General features: G+C 42.6%; 1 protein-coding gene and 1 pseudogene across 5 annotated transcripts in view; both read right to left on the bottom strand.

The window, feature by feature from the left end:
- Positions 1-379: 379 nt before the first annotated feature.
- Positions 380-25,742, bottom strand: part of LOC139159876 (zinc finger protein 850-like) — a 47,250-nt gene continuing 21,887 nt past the window's right edge. For 2 of the 5 annotated variants that reach the window (XM_070737300.1, XM_070737301.1), the window contains exon 2: positions 380-3,158. In XM_070737300.1, the coding sequence (XP_070593401.1) occupies positions 459-2,348 (1,890 nt within the window). In that variant the 5' untranslated portion in view covers positions 2,349-3,158 and the 3' untranslated portion in view covers positions 380-458. Of the gene's footprint in view, positions 3,159-3,717; positions 3,910-24,262; positions 24,339-25,742 lie in introns of those variants that run through there. The other 3 variants (XM_070737299.1, XM_070737297.1, XM_070737302.1) reach the window with 3 other exon arrangements.
- Positions 9,474-24,336, bottom strand: LOC139159878 (zinc finger protein 84-like; annotated as a pseudogene).

Genomic DNA, 25,742 nt, shown 5'->3' with positions numbered 1-25,742 from the left:
TTACGAAAGGCAAGGAGGGTGGGGGCAATTCTAATCTTTGGGGGGAGTTGGTTCCAGAGGGCCGGGGCCACCACAGAGAAGGCTCTTCCCCCTGGGTCTCGGCAAGCGACATTCTTTAGTTGACGGGACCCGAAGAAGATCCACTCTGTGGGACCTAACTGGTCGCTGGGATTCGTGCAGCAGAAGGCGGTCCCTGAGATAATCTGGTCCGGTGCCATGAAGGGATTTATAGGTCATAACCAACACTTTGAATTGTGATCGGAAACTGATCGGCAACCAATGCAGACTGCGGAGTGTTGGTGTAACATGGGCATATTTGGGAAATATAGATCCTAAATTTGCACTGTTACTTTTATCTCCCATCTGTTTTCCTTCTATATTTCATGTTACTAGCCTCCCTCTATCTCATTCGCTTCCCTCCAACTTTTCTCCCTCTGTCCCTCTTACCTTCTTCCCTCCTACCTCACTCTCCTTCCTGTGTGAGTCTTCTGGTGTCTCACCAGGCTGGAATTAACACTAAAATGTTTCCCACAGTCAGGACATTCAAAGGGTTTCTCTCCTGTGTGAGTCCTCTGGTGTGTCACAACTCTGGAATTAACACTAAAACTTTTCCCACAGTCAGGACATTCAAAGGGTTTCTCTCCTGTGTGAGTCCTCTGGTGTTGCACCAGGCTGGAATTATCACTAAAACCTTTCCCACAGTCACAACATTCAAAGGGTTTCTCTCCTGTGTGAGTCCTCTGGTGTTTCACAAGGCTGGAATTAACACTAAATCCTTTCCCACAGTCAGAACATTCAAAGGGTTTCTCTCCTGTGTGAGTCCTCTGGTGTTTCACAAGGCTGGAATTATCACTAAAACCTTTCCCACAGTCAGTACATTCAAAGGGTTTCTCTCCTGTGTGAGTCCTCTGGTGTGTCACCAGGCTGGAATTAACACTAAAACTTTTCCCACTGTCAGGACATTCAAAGGGTTTCTCTCCTGTGTGAGTCCTCTGGTGTGTCACCAGGTGGGAACTTCGACTAAAACTTTTCCCACAGTCAGGACATTCAAAGGGTTTCTCTCCTGTGTGAGTCCTCTGGTGTTTCACCAGGCTGGAATTAACACTAAAACTTTTCCCACAGTCAGGACATTCAAAGGGTTTCTCTCCTGTGTGAGTCCTCTGGTGTGTCACCAGGTGGGAACTTCGACTAAAACTTTTCCCACAGTCAGGACATTCAAAGGGTTTCTCTCCTGTGTGAGTCCTCTGGTGTTGCACCAGGCTGGAATTATCACTAAAACCTTTCCCACAGTCACAACATTCAAAGGGTTTCTCTCCTGTGTGAGTCCTCTGGTGTTTCACAAGGCTGGAATTAACACTAAATCCTTTCCCACAGTCAGAACATTCAAAGGGTTTCTCTCCTGTGTGAGTCCTCTGGTGTTTCACAAGGCTGGAATTATCACTAAAACCTTTCCCACAGTCAGTACATTCAAAGGGTTTCTCTCCTGTGTGAGTCCTCTGGTGTGTCACCAGGCTGGAATTAACACTAAAACTTTTCCCACAGTCAGGACATTCAAAGGGTTTCTCTCCTGTGTGAGTCCTCTGGTGTGTCACCAGGTGGGAACTTCGACTAAAACTTTTCCCACAGTCAGGACATTCAAAGGGTTTCTCTCCTGTGTGAGTCCTCTGGTGTTTCACCAGGCTGGAATTAACACTAAAACTTTTCCCACAGTCAGGACATTCAAAGGGTTTCTCTCCTGTGTGAGTCCTCTGGTGTGTCACCAGGTGGGAACTTCGACTAAAACTTTTCCCACAGTCAGGACATTCAAAGGGTTTCTCTCCTGTGTGAGTCCTCTGGTGTTTCACCAGGCTGGAATTAACACTAAAACTTTTCCCACAGTCAGGACATTCAAAGGGTTTTTCTCCTGTGTGAGTCCTCTGGTGTGTCACCAGGCTGGAATTAACACTAAAACTTTTCCCACACTCAGGACATTCAAAGGGTTTCTCTCCTGTGTGAGTGCTCTGGTGTGTCACCAGGTGGGAACTCCGACTAAAACTTTTCCCACAGTCAGGACATTCAAAGGGTTTCTCTCCTGTGTGAGTCCTCTGGTGTTTCACCAGGCTGGAATTAACACTAAAACTCTTCCCACAGTCAGGACATTCAAAGGGCTTTTCTCCTGTGTGAGTCCTCTGGTGTTTCACCAGGCTGGAATTAACACTAAAACTCTTCCCACAGTCAGGACATTCAAAGGGCTTTTCTCCTGTGTGAGTCCTCTGGTGTGTCACCAGGCTGGAATTAACACTAAAACCGTTCCCACAGTCGGGACATTCAAAGGGTTTCTCTCCTGTGTGAGTCCTCTTGTGTTTCATGACTGAAATTGTGACTCGGTTTTTTTACACAGTGTGCACATTCAAACGTTTTCTCTTTTTTGCGAGTCTTGGATTTGACTGGAATTCTCTCTTTGAAACTTTCCTCACAGAACGGATATTCAAATTGTGTTATTCCTGTGTCTGCATCCTTTAGTGTGTCATGACCTGAGAATTTCTAATGAAATGTTCACACAATGTGCACAGTCATGTGTTTCCTTACTCGTGTGTGTCTTTTGGTGTACCACCATGTTGCCATGCTCACTAAAGATGTAACACATTGGGGTTCTTTTGTGGCTTCCCTCTTGTATAGTTGGTTCCAAGAATCACAAGGGAAATGTTCTGTCTAGCTCCTCAATGTATAAACTGCTGTGATTTGCAATCTCTTGTTTTTCCACAAAAAACTACAATTTTTCCAAAGCTGAGTTCATCAAAAATATGGACAATGCCTTGTTTAGTGGTACTTTCATTCAAGCCATTTTCTTCCTCACAGGGAGAGGCCTGCATTCCTGTCTGCTCTACATGGCTTTATTATTGACCTTTTCCTCTCAACTGACTTCCAGATATCTCCCTTTTTGGCTGATGGAGGAAAAAACTATGTAACGTATCCTTGAGTTCTGCATAATCTGCTTATTCGATCTTGAAACCTCTCTTGATTTTCTCCCTCTTGTCTAACAGCTGCTGGAGGAGGAGAATTGAATGGTTTTCTGAAAGAAATGGAAAATATTTTGATTTTTCCCTTGATTTTCTTCCCTTTTCAATGTTGCTTTCTATTTCAATGGTCCCGAGTGGTCTTATTTCCATCCTCTTTGTCTGTAAGTTTCAAAGAAAAATTGAACTTTAATTGTTTATAAAATAATTAGAGATGATGGTAAAAAAGAATAAAAGTATATATTATAGTGAAAAGTCAAACATGCCCCAATACTAATCACTTAAATTATTTATGATCCATAGAAGACTACCGACATCCCTGTTCAAATATCCATTCAAATTCAGTTGTTTAATTGGGTCAATCAAGCATTCTTAGTAATGCAAAGGACTAGCAATTAATACAGTTTTTGGTAATCTGTGTAAATTTGCAATGCATATAGTGTTCTTTCTCTGACTGTATAAAAGAGAAGATGCAAAATCGTTTGTTTCTATAGTAAAAATGAATAATTTTCTTCATTTTGAATGTATTATTTGTGTAGGAACTACACTCTAGGTATATTCTCAATCCCTTCTAGTCTCTTCTCACTATTATCCCTTCATTTTTAATTGCATCTTCTGATACCAATATGCTCCTGTTGCTTTTTTCTTCTCACTCTCAATCCCAGTGTAATCATTATAAATACCAATATAATTGTCAACCTGTCTTTTATTGTCAAGTTACTTTTCATTATATTCCAGCTTTTTTCCTGTGTTTTTTTCCATCTCTAAAGTCCAGAAGACAATTTTTAAAATCTTCATGACTGTATTTTAACATCCCAGCGAATTCTTCATAAACACACACCTCCATTTTGTCAAATTCAGACTTTCCTTGTGGACTTTGAACTTGACTTTCAATAGATTTGAACACTGGTCTCTATCCAACAAAATGAAATTAAAGAGAGAAAAAAGTAGGTTATACACTTAGCCCAGAAAAACCAAATAGGAAGTAGAGAATAGATACAACGTGGCTCAATAGCAGTAACTGTGAAGTTACTTGAAGTTCTATCATAGTGAACAATCCCCTAAAAAGAGCAAACAGTATTAGTATCAATTTAGGATGCTTTAGAAAGATCACATTTAGGATTACTGCAACGTGTTTTGAATACCACAATGTTAAAAAAAAGTGTAGTAGAGTCTCTATAAAGAGAACAGGGAAGAGAAGAACAGATGATTAGTGGACTGGAGGCTAAAAGATACAAAGAAGAGTTGCAGGAATTGGGTATGTTTAGTCCAGTGAAAGGAAGGACTAGGTATGACATGAGAGCCATCTTCCAACACTTGAGGGGTCAAGAAGAAGGGGGTCAACTTATTTTGCAATGCACCAGGAGGCAAGACAAGAAGCACTGGATGGAAACTAACCCAGGCACTGAGGACAATTTACCGATTGCCTGAAATGGTATTGAGTCTCCTGCTTGCTCACGGGTCGGAATAGAAAACCCGCAAGGTCCCTCCCAACTCTCTCACAACCCCCAGTGATGGAGCACCCACAACCTCTGGAGGGAAGCCATTCACAGAGAATCAACCTTAACTTGACACTTTTTCAATCTTCCCACCAGCAGAAAATTGCAGCCACCAGTTTCACAGCGTGCAGCACCACTGGGATTAAATTTGGGCAGGAGAGGAACCTGCAGCACCAGCAGCTGATGCGCATCAGCCCTGTTGCTTCTCTGCTTCCAGGCCGTGGAGGGAACCAAACAGCCCGACTTGCTCCCGGACTCTCCCCCCACCTGCCCTCAACTCACCTTCCAGCTGCTGCTTCGATCCTCGGAAGAGCACAAATGCGCTCTGCACCCCACCTCACTCCCATGAGTCTTCCGGAAGAGGAAGTCCTGTTTCTCTCTTATCTTGTCTAGCAATTCTGTACTCGATGGTTTTAACTCCTCTATCAGGCATGTTTCAGGCACATATGTTGCCTATCTGACTGCCATCTCCTGGTAGCGGCAGAAAAACACTCTTGTCCCGTCTCTAAGGCCTTTGCAAGATGTTTTCAACTTCCCGTCTGTATGCAGATTCATTATTGTCTCGAATGAGTTCGATCACTGTTGTATCATCTGCAAACTTCAGTAGTTTAACAGATGGATCGTATGAGATGCAGTCATTAGTGTATAGAGAGAAGTGGTGAGAGTACACAGCCTTGGGGGGCACCTGTGCTAATTGTACATATATCTGATGTGATTTTTCCTAGCTTCACCTGCTGCTTCCTGTCTGTTAGGAAGCTTGTGATCCACTTACAAGTGTGTTCAGGTACCGCTAGCTGATTTAGTTTGGTTAAGAGAATGTCCGGTACGATGGTATTGAATGCTGAACTGAAGTCCACAAAGAGGACCCTGGCGTAGGTCATTGGAGATTCAAGATGTTGAAGGATGTAGTGTAGAGCCATATTAACAGCATCATCTGTTGATCTATTTGCTCGGTATGCAAATTGCAGGGGGTCTAACAGTGGATCCGTGATGGCTTTCAAATGGAACATCACTAGCCTTTCAAAGGTTTTCATAACTACAGATGTTAGAGCAACTGGTCTGTAGTCATTCAGCCTCCTCCCTTTTTCCCCCCTGATAATTCTGCATTCCGATCACCCCGAAACATTTGAAAGCCCAGTAAATGCATACTGTTATCATCAATTTCCTCGTTTAGCCAGGTTTCAGTAAAGCACAGGGCAGATGCGTTGTGAAAATCAGAATAGCATCTATTTAAGAGCAGTATTTCATCCATCTTGTTGGCAAGTGAACGTAAATTGGTAAGAAAGATAGAAGGGAGCGGTTGTTTTTTAATTCCCTTGTTCCTTAGTTTATTTAAAATTCCCGCCCTTTTACCTCTTCGTCTCTGCGGGCTGCGTATGTTTTTGGTGATCCATGGTTGCCGGGAAATGGCTTCCTCCTGTGCTAAAATCTCCTCCGCGTTTGTAAAGACAGGTGGGGTTGAAGTTGCAGATAGCTGCTCCTTAAAGAAATGTTCTTTAATTCTTAGCAGATGGTCTCTTGAGTAGGAAATCCGTTGAGAATTGCAGGGAATAGTAGAAAATGAAAAAACTGTTTGAGAGCATTTCACCGAGGCAGCCTTTGTCGGCGCCATCTTGTATGACTTCAGTAACCGAGTTGTCGAAGCGTGGAACTCATTACCGGATTACATAGTGTCATCCCCAAACCCCCAACACTTTACCCTTAGATTATCCACAATTGACCTATCCAGATTCCTAAGAGGTCAGTAAAGGACAAGTACAAGTGCACTAGAGTGCCTTCTGTCCGCTGTCCTATTGCTCTCCTATATCTCCTGCACCTTTCTTCTATTTCTATATCTCTTCTTCTATTCTTTCATTGATATGTACTATTACTATATCTTCTTTTCTATTCTTTCATAGATATATTTTACTATAAGTATCTCCTCTATAACCTTCATCATGCATTTTACTATGTATTTTACTATGTATTTTAAAACTCTCATTGTGTATTGTACAAAATAAATAAACTAAATAAATAAACTAACTAACTAACTAACTAAATAAATAAGGTAGAACAGTGTGGCCGATGATTTTATGAACTACATTAAGATCAAATCGAAGGCGACAAACCTCTAAATTTTTTGAGCCCAAAATTTCAAGTCTGTTGGAATAAGGTATTTGATTCTGAGGAGTAGAGTATTCTTCTTCTGAAATATTTCTGGACTCTCTCAATTGTAAATGTTCATGAAGGTTTAAAGAATGACACAATCGTCTTTGTTCAGGGTGACTCTCAGTGGAAATCAAAACTCTCTATATCCCAAAACTTCAAGACTGATTTCCCACAGCACCTAAGTATTTATTACATGGTAGCACCATTAGACCAAACAATCTAAGGGAGACATCTTCATTCCTATGATCTGCATCCAAGAGCCACCAGCATACCTGAAGGAAGAAATGTTACATCTGCTAAATGCTAAAATCCTTCTTCCTCTGTAAATTGACCTGTAAAGAAGTCTCCAGAGACTTCAGTATGAACAGTATGCAGCAGGGTTTAGAAAATGGGGTCTACAAAAGAGGGAGTGATAGCCTATATGTAGTAGAAGAAATATTTCCAAAAGGATTTTTAAAAAACAAAAACAAAAAGAGAATATCCCATCAAACTATATAGCGGACAACCAGGCAAACAACAACAACAACAAGACCTAGGAAATCTCCTAGTCCAATCTCTCTGCTTAGGCAGGAAACCCTACACTACTTCAGACAAATGTTTATCCAACATCTGCTTAAAAATGTCCAGTGTTGGAACGTTCACAACTCCAGGAAGCAATATGTTCCACTGATTAATTGTTCTAACTGTCAGGAAATTTCTTAGTTCTAAGTTACTTCTCTCCTTGTTTAGTTTGTACCCATTGCTTCCTGTTCTACCCTCAGGTGCTTTGGAGAATAGATTGACTCCCTTTTCTTTGTGGCACTCTCTGAGATATTGGAACACTGCTATCATGTCTCCCATGTTCCTTCTTTCATTATAGTAGAGATACCCAGTTCCTGCAACAGTTCTTCATACGTTTTAGTCTCCAGTCCCCTAATCATTTTTGTTGCCCTTCTCTGAACTTTTTCTAGAGTCTCAACATCCTTTTTGCATCATGGCGACCAAAACTAAATGCGGTATTCCAAGTGTGGACTTACCAAGGCATTATAAAGAGGTATTAACACTTCATGTGATCTTGATTCTACCCCTCTGTTAATGCAGGCTAGAACTGTGTTGGCTTTTTTTGGCAGTTGCTGTACACTGCTGGCTCATATGAAAAAATAACAATGATGGAATTGATGGAGGTGGTAAAAACACACAAAAAATAGCAAGAGCCCTGAATCAGATAGATTACCCGCAGAGATATAAAAACTCTTACAAGACATATTAAACCTGTCAATGTTTTGCAAGTGAGGCCATTTTCCACTTTCCTTTTCTCTCCACCTATAAATTTAATCCTGAGAAATGTGAGAGTAAACTAAATCAGGCCAAAATTCCAACAATCAATTTCTCACCTACACTTTCAAAGAGAGATTACAAATGAAATTCAAGACTTCTCAAAACTCTTGAAATGTTGCCTCCTGTGAATTTCCTTGTGTGCAATAAGGCAGAGGTCCCCAACCGCCGGTCCGCGGACCAGGACCGGGCCGTTGGGGGTTTTCAGCCGGTCCGCGGCGCCGCTGCCCTCCCGGCAGAGAACATGCAGGACGGGGTGGGGCGTCGGGCGGTGACGCAGCCCTCCACACTTCTCCACAGGGCGGGGAGAATCAGGAGGCTCCTTTGGCGGCTGCCTGGCTTTGTGATTTTGGCTGGGGGGGGGAGTTAGGAAGGTCCTACTTCTCCTCCCCCAGCCAAAAATTCAAAGCCTATCTGCTGGATACGGGCGATGAGTGGGACAGAGCGGCGCAGAAGCCTCTTGCAGCAGCTGCCACAGCCACTGGCTTCGGCGCCGCTCGTCCCGCCCATCGCCCGTATCCAGCAGAAGCTACTACCCGAGTGCTCTTGGCCGGCGGGATTCAAAGTGCTGGGGTGGGGGGTGTCCTGACAGCCCTCCCACCCCAGTGCTTCGCCTCCCGCTGGGCGGGCTAGAGGCGGGGGGCGCGATGGATGAAGGTGCGCCGCTCCCCCGAGAAGCGCATTCGGCAGAGGAAGACTCCGCGAATCCCTCGCGGCTCTGTCGCGAGCGCGTCCTCCTGAGGAGGAAATGGAAGCGAGGGCAACGGAACGGCTGTTCGTCGCGGCCCCTGGTGAGTTATGCAGGGCAGGTCAGGGGCGTCGTTTGCCCGCAGTAAAGATGGTGGTGTTTCCTGTTTCGGGTTTTTTCCCCTCACTCATGAGAGAGAGGAGTCCCACGATTCTGGCCGCTCTTTACTCGCCGGCTTTTTGCCTGTCCCTGATCTCTCTCTCTCACACACACACACACACATACACCCCTTGCAGTGTCTTTGGGACACCTCCGTGTCTCCTTCCCCGAGCTGCTTCTCCTCCCCCCCCCAAACCTGCTGCGTCACTAAGCTCCACCCCTCCATAACCCCACCCCCATATGACCAAAGCCCCCCCCCCCACCGGGCCGTGGAAAACTGGTTTAACTTAAAGCCGGTCCCTGGTGTAAAAAAGGTTGGGGACCTCTGCAATAAGGGATGATTTATGCTTGAAGTAATGGCCACAGACTGGACATTTCTAAGATTTCTCCATGGTGTGAGTCTGCTGGTATCTCATATTGCTGGAATTATAACTAAAACCTTTCCAACAAAAAGGGCATTCAAATGGTTTCTCTCTTGTGTGAATCCTCTGGGGTACATCCAGGTTGCTATTCTGACTGAAAGCTTTCCCACAGATAGGAAATTCATTATTTTTATTTTTTTCTGCACAAACTTTAAATGTATACATATACCACATCAACATGTTACAAACTTATACATTTTTCCAATATATGATAAACAAATATCCTAAATTTACAATGTTACTTTTATTTTTTAAAAAAAATATTTTTATTAATTTTCAAAGACAAACATTACAAACATAACATATAACATAAAAAGAAACATAGAAACATAGAAGTCTGACGGCAGAAAAAGACCTCATGGTCCATCTAGTCAATGGGTACAAACTAAGGAGCTACCATCGCTCCACTCAAGGAAGAAGTCTTCGTTGTACAGAAAAAAAAGAACTTATTGTTGTTTGAATCAATCCAGAGAATATTTTAAAATGTCTATTACAACTCTCTATGTAAAAATACATCTAGTGAAATATTGAAAAATATAAGATTTAATTATAAGTTAAATCAAAATGAATAAAGTATCTATTATAACTCGCTATGTGAAAACACATCTAGTCATATATTAAAGAATATAAAGACACCCTTTCAGTGCCTCTGCAAGCACTCCGTTCTCCTAGCTTTGTTAATGCAAACTCTTTCCATCTCCAAGCCGCCCCTCCCTTTTCTTTCTTCAAAAAAGAAAAAAAAAGAAATCCCTTCATCCCAGCAGCAGCGGCTTGTGTTCGTAAAGTGAAAATAGTTCGGAAGAAGAGGCAAAAAAATCTTAAACACCGGGTTCATATCTCGAAAAGTTCGTTAGAAGAGGCGTTCGTAAGACGAGGTGCCACTGAATACTGAAACGAGCCTAGTCCTTTGTCTTCATCAAACCCTTTGTCTTCGTGGAATATTAATCCTCCATGTTATGTAATATTTCCTGCAGCTGCTGCAAATGCAGTCACTGTGTAGATTCCACACAAGAAGTAATGAAACCAATAATTTTAAATTTAAATAACACTCTTTGATTGCTAAAATAGAGTTCAATTCAATACCGTTCTTATCCCCTCGGTTCCGATAAATTTAATAAAACCTTCCAGGTTCAATCTGACGCTCTATTTATAGTCTCTATGACTTTGTGAGTTGAAGCTGTTCCGGCTTATTAAAGTCCACTCACTCTGGCAAATTACTTTAACTTTCTTCTTCGCCTTAATTAAATTTGTAAATTTCTGTATCAATTTTATTGGTAGGAGTATTAATCACTTTACCTTCTTCTTTCTCTGTTGATCCAAGCACTCTGTTAGACTTCTCTGGTTTTTTTCCTTGTTCTTCCTCTCTTCTAGAGGGGCCGCTATGGCCAGGTGATGGCCATTGCCAGGGCCCGGATCTTTCCTCCTGGCACTGCGGGGCAATCCTACACCTTGGGGGTAGCGGTGAATACTCCCATGATGTTCAAAGAGCCCCTGTTCTGGATCGGACTCTCCGGGTCCGATCGGATCACTAGAAATGGGACCGCCAGGGTGAAAACTGAGGTCTGGGGAAGGAGCTCCGTCGGCACCCTCCCGACACGGCTCGGCGGCCACCGGAAGTCCTGCAATGTTACTTTTATCTCCCATCTGTTTTCCTTCTATATTTCATGTTACTAGCCTTCCTCTATCTCATTCGCTTCCCTCCACCTTTTCTCCTACTCTCCCTCTTACCTTCTTCCCTCCTACCTCGCTCTCCTTCATGTGTGAGTCTTCTGGTGTTTCACCAGGTGGGACCTCTGACTAAGACTTTTCCCACAGTCAGGACATTCAAAGGGTTTCCCTCCTTTGTGAGTCCTCTGGTGTCTCACCAGGTGGGACCTCTGACTAAGACTTTTCCCAGTCAGGACATTCAAAGGGTTTCTCTCCTGTGTGAATCCTCTGGTGTGTCACCAGGCTGGAATTACGACTAAAACCTTTCCCACAGTCAGGACATTCAAAGGGTTTCTCTCCTGTGTGAATCCTCTGGTGTTGCACTAGGCTGGAATTACGACTGAAACCTTTCCCACAGTCAGGACATTCAAAGGGTTTCTCTCCTGTGTGAGTCCTCTGGTGTCCCACCAGGCTGGAACTATCACTAAAACTTTTCTCACATTCAGGACATTCAAAGGGTTTCTCTCCTGTGTGAGTCCTCTGGTGTCTCACCAGGCTGGAACTATCACTAAAACATTTCTCACATTCAGGACATTCAAAGGGTTTCTCTCCTGTGTGAGTCCTCTGGTGTTTCACTAGACTGGAATTGTGACTAAAACCTTTCCCACAGTCAGGACATTCAAAGGGTTTCTCTCCTGTGTGAGTCCTCTGGTGTCTCACCAGGCTGGAACTATCACTAAAACTTTTCTCACATTCAGGACATTCAAAGGGTTTCTCTCCTGAGTGATTCCTCTGGTGTTTCACTAGGCTGGAACTTTGACTAAAACCTTTCCCACAGTCAGGACATTCAAAGGGTTTCTCTCCTGAGTGAGTCCTCTGGTGTGTCACTAGACTGGAATTGTGACTAAAACCTTTCCCACAGTCAGGACATTCAAAGGGTTTCTCTCCTGTGTGAGTCCTCTGGTGTCTCACCAGGCTGGAACTATCACTAAAACTTTTCTCACATTCAGGACATTCAAAGGGTTTCTCTCCTGAGTGAGTCCTCTGGTGTTTCACTAGGCTGGAACTTTGACTAAAACCTTTCCCACAGTCAGGACATTCAAACGGTTTCTCTCCTGAGTGATTCCTCTGGTGTGTCACCAGGTGGGAACTCTGACTAAAACTTTTCCCACAGTCAGGACATTCAAAGGGTTTCTCTCCTGTGTGATTCCTCTGGTGTGTCACCAGGTGGGAACTCTGACTAAAACTTTTCCCACAGTCAGGACATTCAAAGGGTTTCTCTCCTGTGTGAGTCCTCTGGTGTTGCACTAAGCTGGAATTATCATTAAAACCTTTCCCACACTCAGGATATTCAAAGGGTTTCTCTCCTGTGTGAATCCTCTGGTATTGCACTAGGCTGGAATTATCACTAAAACCTCTCCCCCACTCAGGACATTCAAAGGGTTTCTCTCCTGTGTGAGTCCCCTGGTGTGTCACCAGGTGGGAACTCTGACTAAAACTTTTCCCACAGTCAACACATTCAAAGGGTTTCTCTCCTGTGTGAGTCCTCTGGTGTGTCACCAGGTGGGAACTCTGACTAAAACTTTTCCCAGAGTCAGGACATTCAAAGGGTTTCTCTCCTGAGTGAGTCCTCTGGTGTTTCATGACTGAAATTGTGACTGAATTTTTTTTGCACAGTCTGCACATTCAAAGGTTATTCAAATTGTGTTATTCCTGTGTCTGCATCCTTTAGTGTGTCATGACCTGAGAATTTCTAATGAAATGTTCACACAATCTGCACAGTCATATGTTTCCTTACTCATGTGTGTCTTCTGGTGTACCACCATGTTGCCATGCTCCCTAAAGATGTAACACATTGGGGTTCTTTTGTGGCTTCCCTCTTGTGTAGTTGGTTCCAAGAATCACAAGGGAAATGTTCTGTCTAGCTCCTCAATGTATAAACAGCTGAGATTTACAACCTCTTCTTTTCCCACAAAAAAGCTGCAATTTTTCCAAAGCTGAGTTCATCAAAAATATGGACAATGCCTTGTGTAGTGGTGCTTTCACTCAAGCCATTTTCTTCCTCACAGGGAGAGGCCTGCATTACTCTCTGCTCTACGTGGCTTTATTATTGACCTTTTCCTCTCAGTTGACTTCCAGATATCTCCCTTTTTTGCTGATGGAGGAAAAACCATGTAACGTATCCTTGAGTTCTGCATAATCTGCTTATTCGAGCTTGAAATCTTTCTTGATGTTCTCTCGCTTGTCTAACAGCTTCTGGAAGAGGAGGAAAATTGTAAGGCTTTCCAAAAGAAATGGAAAATATTCAAAGAAAAATAAAACGAGCAGCCGGCCGGGCGGGTGAACGGGCAAGCGAAGCGGCCGGGCGGGCGAACGGGCAAGTGGAGCGGCCGGGTGGGCGGGGTGAACGGGCAAGCGAAGCGGCCGGGCGGGCAAACGGGCAAGCGGAGCGGCCGGGTGGGCGGGTGAACGGGCAAGCGAGCGGCCGGTCGAGCGGGCGAATGGGCAAGCGGAGCGGCCGGGCGGGCGGGCGAATGGGCAAGCGGAGCAGCCGGGCGGGCGGGCGAACGGGCAAGCGGAGCAGCTGGGCGGGTGAACGGGCAAGCGAAGTGGCCGGGCGGGCGAACGGGCAAGCGGAGCGGCCGGGCGGGCGGGTGAACGGGCAAGCGAGCAGCCGGGCGGGCGAATGGGCAAGCGGAGCGGCCGGGCGGGCGGGTGAACGGGCAAGCGGAGCAGCCGGGCGGGCGGGTGAAAAGGCAAGCGGCAAGCGATCTTGGGGTTTCCCCTTTGCCTGGGCGGCGGGAAGACCCAGGGAAGGTTCCTTCGGCTGCCCAACAGCTGATCTGCTCCGCAGCGCGGCAGCAGTGAGGAGCCGAAGATGGGGTTTCCCCGTTGCTTAAATTATTTATGATTCAGAGAAGACTACCGAGATCCATGTTCAAATATCCATTCAAGTTCAGTTGTTGAATTGGGTCGATCAACATTCTTAGCAATGCAAAGGACTAGCAATTGCTTCCAGCTGTGAGGATTCAGCTCCACTGATCATAGAGGCCTAGGTCTTAGAAGAACTTGGACAATGAAAGATAAATAAGGCAATGGGTCCAGATGGCAACCACCCCAGAGTTCCTAAAGAACTCAGACCTGGGACTGCAACCCCCAACTGATTTGTTTAACCAATCCCTTTTAACAGGAGACGTTCCTGATGATTGAAGAATGGCCAATGTTGTGCCTATCCACAAGAAGGGTAGTGGAGAAGAAGCTGACAACTACAGACCAGGTATCTTGACATCAGTTGTAGTTAAAATGATGGAGACTTTACTCAAAAAGAAGATAAATTAACACCTAAAAACAATAACTTATTGGACCCAAACCAGCATGGCTTTACTGAGGGCAAATCATGTCAGACTAATCTCATTGGTTTCTTTGACTGTGTCACAAAGGTGTTGGATGAAGGTGGCGTTGTGGATATTCCCTACCTGGACGTCAGCAAAGCCTTTGATACGGTTCCACATAAATAGATACATTAGTGAAGAGTGAACTTCATCTCTGATAGTTCAGTGGATTTGCAGCTGGCTGAAGCTGCAAATGTTTGTGAGTGACATAGGGGAAGGTTTGGTAGGGAGGTTTTGCCCATTTGCCCATTTGCCAATGACTGTACAGTGTGCAATAGGGTTGATATTCCTGGAGGCATCTGTAATATGGCAAAATGGGTGAACAGTGCGGTCATGTGGTAGGGAAAGCAAGTAGAATGCTTGGCTGCATAGCTAGAGATATAACAAGCAGGAAGAGGGATATTGTGATCCCCCTTTATAGATTCTGGTGAGATCGCATTTGGAATACAGTGGAACCTCGACATACGAGCAGCTCTACTTACGAGCTACTCGAGATAAGAGCTGGGAGGGGAGCGACATTTTTGTTCGCCTCCCGAGCTCACATTCGGGATACGAGCGCCAAGGAGCTGTCTTGGCTTCAGGAGACAGCTCCTTGGCGCTCGTATCCCGCGTGTTTTAAAAGGTTGCAGCCGGCCTGGGGTGCTGGGGGGGGTGCTGGCAAGCCCCCCAGGCCGGCTGCAACCTTTTAAAACACGCGCGCCACTTCGCAGCTGTCTCCTGAAGCCGGAACGCTAACTTCCGCGTTCGGTTTCAGAAGACAGCTGCGAAGTGGCGCGCGTGTTTTAAAATGTCAGAGCCGGCCTGGGGGGCTCGGGGGAAAGCCCCCGAGCCCCCCAGGCCGGCTCTGACGTTTTAAAACACGCGCGCCGCTTCGCAGCTGTCTCTGAACGCTAACTTCCGCGTTCGGCGGCAGCATTTTTTTTTGTTGTTGCACGGATTAATTGACTTTACATTGTTTCCTATGGGAAACAATGTTTCGTCATACGAGCGTTCTGACTTACGAGCCTCCTTCCGGAACCAATTAGTCTCGTAAGTCGGGGTTCTACTGTACTGTGTTCAGTTTTGGAACCTCACCTACAAAAAGATATTGACAAAACTGAACAGGTCCAAAGACGGGCTACAAAAATGGTGGAGGGTCTTAAGCATAAAACCTATCAGAAAAGACTTAGTGAACTCAATCTGTATAGAGAGGAGGCACAATCTGAGGTTAGTTGGGGGAAAGATCAGAAGCAATATGAGTCTTCGGAGAGGGGCGGCACACAAATCTAAGTAATAAATAAATAAATAAATAAAAATATTTTATGAAAAAGTAGTAGATGCTTGGAAATAACTTCCAGCAGATGTGGTTGGTAAATCCACAGCAACTGAATTTAAACATGCCTGGGATAAACATCCATCCATCCTAAGATAAAATACAGGAAATAGTATAAGAGCAGACTAGATGGACATTGAAGTCTTTTTCTGCCGTCAATCTTCTAGGTTTCTATGTTGCTGGGATTATCATCAAATGTACCGTATTTTCCGGCGTATAAGACGACTGGGCGTATAAGACGACCCCCTAACTTTTCCAGTTAAAATATAGAATTTGAGATATACTCGCCGTATAAGACTACCCCTCTTTTTTTTTTTTGCATTGTCTCTTTGCATGATTTCTTCAAGCAAAGCCAAATTCTTTCACTTCCTTTGCCAGCACAGGGAAGTTTAGCTAAACCTTCTCTGCCTCAGTTTGCAAACTCTCTTTCATCTGCGCTTCTATTTCTACTAGTTTTTCTCATCATTCCTATCATCCTTTTCCTCCCACTTAGGACTGTATGACTGTAACTTGTTGCTTGTATCCTAAGATTTTTATTAATATTGATTGTTTCTTCATTGCTTATTTGATCCCTATGACAATCATTAAGTGTTGTACACATGATTCTTGACAAATGTATCTTTTTCTTTTTTTTTTCTTTTTTTTTAAATTTTTTAATATTTTTATTGTTTTTCATAAAATAGACATACAGACATACAAACATTAAACATAAAGTGGGGATGTATTTCCCCGCTTCTTTTGAAAGTATACATTCAAATAAAAAAAAAGAATACATAATCAAACATTTGTTAATTGTTAAAAAGTCTAATAAAAAATTTTCAAATCTTAAATGCAATGTTAATACGGTATAAATGAGAATTCTTAATATGTTGTCTATGTGTAATATATTCATCTAATCAAACATTTAATCAAATCTCAGTTAGTAAGCATACATAAAACAAAATTCTTGATATGTTACTTGTGAATTAACTATTATATCAAAGTCATCAACAAATACATTTGAACTAATATTAATATTGTTATTACCTAAATAAAAACAGATCTATCTCTTATTTTTCCTTATCTAACCATCTATATACATTATTCCATGTTTCATAAAATTTAGTGTCTTCTTGATCGTTTAATCGTCTTGTCATCATATCCATTTCGGCGCAATCTAATATTTTAGCTATAACTTCTTCTTTCTTGGGGATTTCCACCCCCTTCCAGTTTTGCGCATATATTATTCTAGCCGCAGTTAATATGTGTATAATTAAATAGTAAGTTTCTTTCTTATAAATCTGTTTAGTAATTCCTAATAAGTAAAATTCCGGGGTGTTATCTATATCATGCTTTAATATTTCTTTTAAAATCTTCTCAATCATCTTCCAATAAATTTTAGCTTTACCACATGTCCACCATTGATGGTAATAAGTTCCTATATCTTTCTTGCATTTCCAACATAGTGGGGATGTTTTAGGGAACATTTTTGCTATCCTGTTTGGTGGGAGGTGCCATCTATAAAACATTTTAATTTGGTTTTCTTTTAATGAAACTGACTTGGTCATTTTCCAATTATTAATCCAAACTTTTTCCCAAGTATCTATGTCTATTTCCTTACCTATATTTCTGCACCATCTTATCATAGTATCTTTTAAAGTCAACTCTATGTTCTTGTGAGCGATAAGAAATTTATATATTTTCCCAATCATTTTAATCGAATTGGTGATGATTAAATTACTTAACAAATTCTTACTTTTATTAAAAATGTAAAGAGTTTTATCCTTCTGATATCTGGATCGAATCTGGGCATAATGCCACCAGTCTATTATTATTCCTTCTTCTTGTAATTTATTCCTAGGTTTTAACTTCATCTGGTCATTTAATAGTTCTTTATATCTATAAGATATTTTCGTGTCTTTTATAGACTTTGGATGTGTTATTGCTTCTAGGGGGGCTATCCATTCTGGAACGGTTAAGAAGTGATTTTTCTTTATGTCTTTCCAAACCTCTAATAAATACTTCCTTAATGTGTGTCTTTTAAAATATGAATGATTTTTTTCCCTGTCATACCATATAAATGCATGCCAGCCTAACATGAGATCATGTCCTTCTAAATTTAATATCCTTTTATTCTCTAAAGTTATCCAATCTTTAATCCATGTTAAGGCGGCGGCCTGGTAATATAATTTCCAGTTTGGAAGACCAAATCCTCCTCTTTCTTTAATGTCTTCTAAGCAGTTTATTTTTATCCTTGCTTTTTTCCCTTGCCATATAAATTTTTTAACTAAATTTGTCAAAGTTCTAAAAAAAGTTCCCCCTGGATTTATTGGAATTACCTGAAAAAGAAATAAAACCTTAGGCAAAATATTCATCTTGATTGTAGCAATTCTTCCTAAGAATGATATTTTCAGGCTATTCCACGTTTCTAAATCTTTTTTAATTTCTGATAATAATTTTATGTAGTTATCATTTTTTAATGTTATTGTTTTCGCTGTTAAATTTATTCCTAAATATTTTCCTTTCTTTACGGTTTTTATTCCAGAAATATTTTCTAGTTTAGTTTCTTGTATTTTATTCATATTTTTGGTTAAGAAAGAAGTTTTGCTTTTATTTATCTTTAAACCTGCTACCTTTCCGTATTGTTCAATAGTTTGCAATAGCAAAGGAACTGTTGTTATCGGTTCTTCAATTATAAACGTTAAATCATCTGCAAAAGCTTGGAGTTTGTAAGTTTCGCCTCCTATAGTTAAACCTTTTATTTCAGAATCTGCTCTTATTTTAATTAATAAAGTTTCAAGTGTCATAATAAATAGCAATGGTGATATAGGGCATCCTTGACGAACTCCCTTGTTTATATCAAGTGTTTGTAATTGGTTATTATTTAATATTATCTTAGTCGTTTGTTTTGAATATATAGTATCTATTAAATTAACAAATTTTGGGCCAAATCTCATTTTGTTTAATTGCATTTTTATAAATGTCCAATTGATGTTGTCAAAGGCCTTTTGAGCGTCTAAGAACATTAAAGATGCTGTCTTATCTGAATGTTGTTCATAGTATTCTAATGTGTTTATTACGGTTCTAAGATTGTTTTTAATTTGTCGCCCTGGTAGAAATCCATTTTGATCTTGGTGTATTATTCCATTTATAATTCTTTTAAGTCTATCTGCGTAAATGGCAATAAATATTTTATAGTCTACATTTAATAAAGATATGGGTCTATAATTTTTGATTTTTACTGGGTCAGTACCGGATTTGTGTATTAAAGTTGTCAACGATTCTGACCAAGATTTCGGGATTTTACCCTCAAGTCTACATAAATTAAAAGTTTCTAACATATGAGTTCTTACTATTTCATTGTCTATCTTGTACCATTCTGCCGGTATAGCATCCGGACCAGTGGCCTTGTTGTTTTTCTGTTTTTTAATTATAGTTAGGAGTTCTTCCATTGTTATTGGTCCATCCAACATAGTCTGTTGGTCTTCTGTTATTTGTGGTAATTTTGAAGCCTGTAAGTAATTAAAAACTTCATCTTCGCTAACATTGTCTTTGGCATAAAGATCTTTATAAAAGTTATAGACAATATCTGCCTTTCCTTCTGTGTCATATTTTATTGTACCATCTTTATCTTCTAATTTTTTTATCAATTTGGATTGACTCTGCTTTCTAAGTTTATATGCTAACCATCTGCCTGGTTTATTTGCATGTTCAAAATAATGTTGTTTTGCTCTCTTAATTTTTTCAGTTATTTGATTTTGTTCTATAATTCTAATTTTATGTTTAATCACATTTATTTCTGTTTTAAAATCTCTACTCTTGGTGTGTTGCTGCGATGCAGATTCCAGTTGTTTTAATTCATTTATTAATTGTAGATACTTTAATTTATTTTCCTTATTATATTTTGCTATATAGGATATTGTTACCCCTCTTATATAAGCTTTGAGTGTGTCCCATAAATTCTGTGAGGTGGTGTCTGGAGTTTTGTTAATTTCAAGAAAAATTTTTAATTCCTTTTCGATCCAGTCCTTATATTTCTTATCATTCAATATATTTCTATTCATCCGCCAAGTATTCTGTTTATTATTCGTTCTTATATAGACCACTATTGGGTTGTGGTCGGCCCATGTATTAACATCTATCTCTACTTCCCTTATTTGTTGTGCAACCATTTTTGGTGTCCATACCATGTCTATTCTTGTCCAAATTTTGTGGGGGTTAGAATAGAACGTAAATTGTCTTTTGTGGGGGTGTCTTTCCCTCCATATATCATTTAACAGTAATTCTGTTTTCATTTTTTGGAAAGTACTAGGTAGTAAATTTCTTTTTGTTTTTTTCCTTTTATTATTACTCCCTCCCCCTGAATGGTCTAGTTGCCTATTCACAATAGCATTAAAGTCACCTATTATTAATATATTCTCAATTGCTAAATCTATTATTATTTGATGTAAATTTTTATAAAATGTCATTTGGTCTTCATTGGGAGCGTAAATAGAGACAACCACTATAGGTCTAGGTTCAATATCAACTTGTACAATCAGTATTCTACCGTCATTATCCTTGTATATTTGTTTGGAATTTATAGAATTTTCTACATACATCACCACACCTCTTTTTTTTTGATCTGCTAATGCAGCATACATTTTTCCAATTTTGGGATTCAACAATAGTTTTTGGTTATCTTTTTTAATATGTACTTCTTGTAATATTGCAATTTGAGCATTTTGACTTCTGATTTTAGAAAAGATTTGTTTCCTTTTCCTTGGTTCGTTAAGTCCATTAACATTTACCGAGAAGATCTTTAGATCTTTAGTTGTTGTCATTTAGTAGGTTTTTTGGTTTCTCGCTGGGGTTGAACTCTTCTAGCACCTTGGTCCTGCTCTATTGCCTGAGCAGTGGCCCCCAAAAGTTCTTCTTGTTGGATTGCTAGTTTCTCCCCTGGTTGGTGTTGTGCTGATTGTTGTTGAGCCTCTTGTTGCTTATCTGAAAAGTCCATGTGGCTGATGCCACTATTTTCAAAGAAATATCTAGCTTGTTCTACATTTTCCAGCTTGTATCTTGTAGAGCGCCATGTCAGAGAAAGACCTTGTGGGATTAACCAACGATAGGTTATATTTTCTTTAATCAGGATTCTTGTAAGAAAATGGTAATCTCTTCTGCTCTCTCTGACACTTCTTGGAACTTGTTTTAATATTTTTATTTCCACTCCTTGATGTTGGAGTTTGGAGTTTCTTGCCCAGTGGAGTATGTCATCTCGCAAGGTTTTCCTGGTGAATTTGATGTGAATCTCTCTTGGGAGATTGTGGCGACGGATGTAACTATTCGAAGTTCGGTAAACTTCATCGATTTCTTTTACTAGCGCAGCAGGATCCTCCTGGAGTATTCCTCCAATAGTTTCCGCCATAGTCATTTTTAAATCTTCATCTTTTTCCTCTTTCATGTTCTGAAATCGTAGTCCATACGAAGCACGTTGCATCTCCAGCTGGATGATTGATTCATCATGTCTTCTATGTCTTGCATCAGCTCTCCCTTCAAGATAATCTATTCTTTTTGCATTTTTGTCAGATTTCTCTTCAACCTTTTTCACTCGATCATCACTTTCTTGTAGTGTTTGTTGAATCACCTTTATCTGGTCTTTCACCTCGGCCATGTCAACTTTCAATTGGGCCATCTCCTTTTTGAATTCTGTCAAGTCCGCTTTTATAGCTTCTCTTTGTTGTGTTGCATCCTCTTTTATAGCCTCTCTTTGTTGGGTAGCATTTTCTTGAGATTTAAACATAAAGTCCTGCATGTTGTTTAAAGTTTCTTGTAGTGTTGCAAAATTGGACTGCATTGTTTTGTCTTTTTCTTTATCCTTGGAAGACATAGCTGACGCCTGGTGCGTCGGGGAGGGACGCGGCGACACTTGTGGAGAAGAGATTGTTGCAGTAGTTTGTTTTTTGACCGTTTTAACAACAGTTGAAGAAGTTGACATTATCAATTTTGAATCCACTGTTTAAAATTCGAATTAATTTAAATCAATCTAAATTTATATGTAATGAAAGGAAGAAAATTTCTATAAATTCCAAATCTATTCAATCTATTTTGTTAACAGTTACCCTTAAATTATAATGTATCTTTTTCTTTTATGTACGCTGAGAGCATATGCACCAATGCAAATTCCTTGTGTGTCCAATCACACTTGGCCAATAAACTATTCTATTATATTCTATTCATGAGCGGGCGGCTGTCTGGTTTCAATGCGAAAGCGCCGCTCGGAGAAAACGACCACGAAGCGCGCAGGGGAGACTAAGATTGTCCCCAGTTTTGGTACGCGTTCCTTCAGCTACACTACACATAGACGGGCGAACACCTTTCCAAAGCGCAGGTTGAGAGGCGACGAGGACCAGTGGGGGCGAAACTTCAAGCGGTTCAGAGACAGGCGGAGGAAGAGAGAGTGAGAGGAAGAGTGGGAGAGAGGGAGGGAGAGAAAGAGATGCTCCTCCGTTCCTTTGGGGATCCGGCTAAAGTCATCCTTGGATTTCTGGCAGGCAGCTCTGCCCTTTCCCCCCCCCCTTCCCCGGGAGAAGCCGCAGGCGAAGTGCGGGATAGCGCGGGGCTTACAGGTAGGCGGTGAAGGGCCTGAGGCCGGCGGGCACGGAGCCCAGCGCCCCTTCGGAGCAGTCGGCGGAGAGCGCCACGCCGTCCTCCTCGCAGTGGAAGAGCGGCGGGCAGAGGAGCGTCACCCGCGGCGGCCAAGCCAGAGTGCCGGAGAGCGCCAGGACCAGCCAGCCAGGCAAAAGGCCGCCCGGCCGACCACCCGCAGCCGGCATGCTGGCTGCCGCTTGGCCCTCTCCCTCGGCCCGGGCGGTGTGCGGGAAGGCTCCCCCGGGGCTCTGGCGGCCAGCTGCACCTTCCGAAGCTCCCGTGCGCGTCTTGGTCGGCGCCGGCGGGAAGGGGAGGCACGGCTGGATGGTCGCTGTTATTGGGTTTCAGGCGGGCTGGGCTGGGAGGTGAAGGCACGCGGGGAGGAGCGCGCAGGGGAGACTAAGATTGTCCCCAGTTTTGGTACGTGTTCCTTCAGCTCTCTCCCCGCCGGGCAAGAGGCAAAGGCGGCGGCGGGAGTAGCGGAGGCGAGGCGGAGAAGAAAGAAGCGGCGGATAGCTGGCGAGGCGCCAGCTAGAGGGCTGCACCCCGCCGCTTTGCCGCCGCCGGCTTTTCTGGGGTTGAGCGCCACGACCGGCGGCAGGAAAGAATCAGTATCCCGCGTATAAGACGACCCCCCCACTTTGGAAAAGATTTTCAGGGGTTAAAAAGTCGTCTTATACGCCGGAAAATACGGTATTTTGAACTGCTGGGGATATATAATTGGAGATATCGTGCTTCCCCGAAGATAAGACAGGCGCCCGTCTCGTGGTGTGATGCAATTTGGGGGTTCCAGGGCAGGCGGGGTGGAGCAGGGTGGGGGCAGGTCACCCATCCTACATGGGACAGGGAGTTCCGTCGCATGCCTGATGTTGTATCCACTGACCCCCGTCCGGCGGTAGGAGAAAGAAACTCTTGAGCGCTGCCTGAGAAAGAGCTGACAGCCAAACTCCCAGCAGAGCTCAGTGGCAGAAGCAGCCGGCTATGCACTTCCTGGTTCACCTCTCTGGCACGTGTCCCCCTCTCTCTCTGTAGTGAGGAGGGGGGAAGAGGGCACGAGAGAAAAGCACCAGCAGGAACCTTTTGACTAAATGCAATAAATCTTTCCCCTTTCGCTCCAAGAGTCTCATGAACACTCATTTCTGGCCGGATTTTGAAGGGAGAAAGATCTCCTGTGTGTGGGAAGCATGTTTGGAAAAGACAAGGAAGTGTGGCTGTCAGCTCGGTGTATTTCCCCTCCCGCTTTGCTCAGGAGCCAGAGGCGGAGGAGGATCCGTGTCCTTCAGGGCCTCCCAATGCACCACCCTCGCCTGCACACACACACACACCCGTCTGAAGGGAGGGAGGGGGAGGGTGAAGAGTCCCAAGCCAGTGAGTGAACAGGTGGCCACCCTCACTTGCTGGACTGGCTCAGATGGTGATTGTGCCCATACTGGTACATCTGCCCAAATCCCAGTGACTCTGGGTGGTTTCCAACATTAAAAACTGCAACACAAAACGATGCCCCAGCAATGCTGGCAACAACACACTCAGGACAACTACTTGATCGGTTCCATCTCTATTCAAGGTCTCCAGACAAGCCGACAAAATCATGTCTTAGGGGCTTTTTGGATAAGCAACAAGGTGAGGGGGAATTGTATTCCTGGGACGATGATGTTCCATAAAGAAGGGGCCACCACTGGGAAGGCCCTTTTTGGGGGGATGCATGGAAACATAGAAGATTGATGGCAAAAAAAGACCTCATGGTCCATCTAGTCTGCCCTTTTACTACTTTCTGTATTTTATCTTAGGATGGATCTATGTTTATCCAAGGCATGTTTCAATTCAGTTCCTGTGGATTTACAAACCATATCTGCTGGAAGTTTGTTCCAAGCATCTACTACTCTTTCAGTAATATAATATTTTCTCACATTGCTTCTGATATTTCCCCCTTATTTTGATGTTCACTTTTCTATTAAATACACTTCTCTTTTGAACCTTATTTACCGCTAACCTGGACTGATTTATTAAAAAACAAAAGTTAGATGAAGCTGACACTACTGAGCCTGATGTTCTTTAGATTGAAATAAATTGGGGGCTCACCTTGGAGGGACATAAACAGTACCAGTACACGGTACAGGTTCCGCCAGAAATCTGAAGACACCAAAGGGTTCCCCTGGAGAAAAAAGGTTGATAAACACTGAGTGAGTGAGCAGGAGGCATTTCAAATTGACGTAGGCAGAGCCCAGATGAGCGCAGGGATTGAGAAGCAGACGTCCCTCCCTCCCTCCCTTGCTGGACTGGCTCAGCTGCTCTGGGCTGCCTTCAGCAGTCTTTTGAAACATGCTCCTATCTGCGATGAAGGAATCAATGCTTGCCTCCTGTTCTTCACAGGCAGGAGCGTGTTTCAAACTTTCATAGTCAGAGTCCAGAGGAGCTTAACTCGTCCTGCGGTGTGTGTGTGTGCAGCTGTCTCTCGCTTGCCCTCGCTCTCCCAGCCAAAAATTCCCGCCAGAGAAAGAGCGGCTCCAGGAAAGTATTGGGGGGGCTTATTATGCATGTCTTGAAAAGTCCTGTTGGGCTTATTTTCTGGATATGTCTTATTTTCGGGGAAACACAGTTTATGCATTGATAGAAATAGTGGGGGGAAATAGTGTCCCCTGCTCCTTAAACTTAAGAAACTCACCAGTTCCTGCCCAGCCATTGACCCTCAGAGTGGAAAAAACTCCTATAGTAGAAAGGGGTGGTTGGATGTGGGGGAGAAATAGTGTTAAAAGCAGGAAGTGGACTAAATCCAATTACCAGGGATAATTCTCTCTAAGGGTTAAATTGACTGAGATGTCTATTCCTAGAATGGCTTCTAGGAAGAAGAGTTGTAAAATGGGTTTAGGTCACTTCCTGCTTTTAACACTATTTCTTCCCCGCATCCACCCACCCCTTTCTACCATAGGAGTTTTATTTGTTTTATTTTTATTGATTGATTTTGTCCAATACACAATGAGGGTTTTAAGGGTATACACATAGTAAAATACATGATGAAGGTTATAGAGGACATACTGATAGTAAATTATATCTAAGAAAGAATAGAAGAGAAGATATAGGAATAGAACATATTAGTGAAAGAATAGAAGAAGAGATATAGGAATAGAAGAAAGTTATAGGAGATATCGGAGAGCAAGAGGACAGCGGACAGAAGGCACTCTAGTCCCTTACTGACCTCTTAGGAATCTGGATAGGTCAATCGTGGATAATCTAAGGGTAAAGTGTTGGGAGTTTGGGGATGACACTATGGAATCCAGTAATGAGTTCCACGCTTCGACAACTCGGTTACTGAAGTCATATTTTTTACAACCAAGTTTGGAGCGGTTAATATTAAGTTTAAATCTGTTTTGTGCTCTTGTGTTGTTGTAGTTGAAGCTGAAGTAGTCGCTGACAGGCAAGACGTTGCAGCATATGATCTTGTGGGCAATACTTAGATCTTGCGCCTTAGTTCTAGGCTTTCTAGGCCCACGATTGAAAGCCTAGTCTCGTAGGGTATTCTGTTTCGAGTGGAGGAGTGAAGGGCTCTTCTGGTGAAGTATCT

This window comes from Erythrolamprus reginae, chromosome 2 (assembly GCF_031021105.1).
Source record: "Erythrolamprus reginae isolate rEryReg1 chromosome 2, rEryReg1.hap1, whole genome shotgun sequence".
Classification (NCBI taxonomy): domain Eukaryota; kingdom Metazoa; phylum Chordata; class Lepidosauria; order Squamata; family Dipsadidae; genus Erythrolamprus; species Erythrolamprus reginae.
The sequence above is the reverse complement of the archived record's forward strand: the minus strand, read 5'-3'. Positions and strand labels throughout refer to the sequence as shown.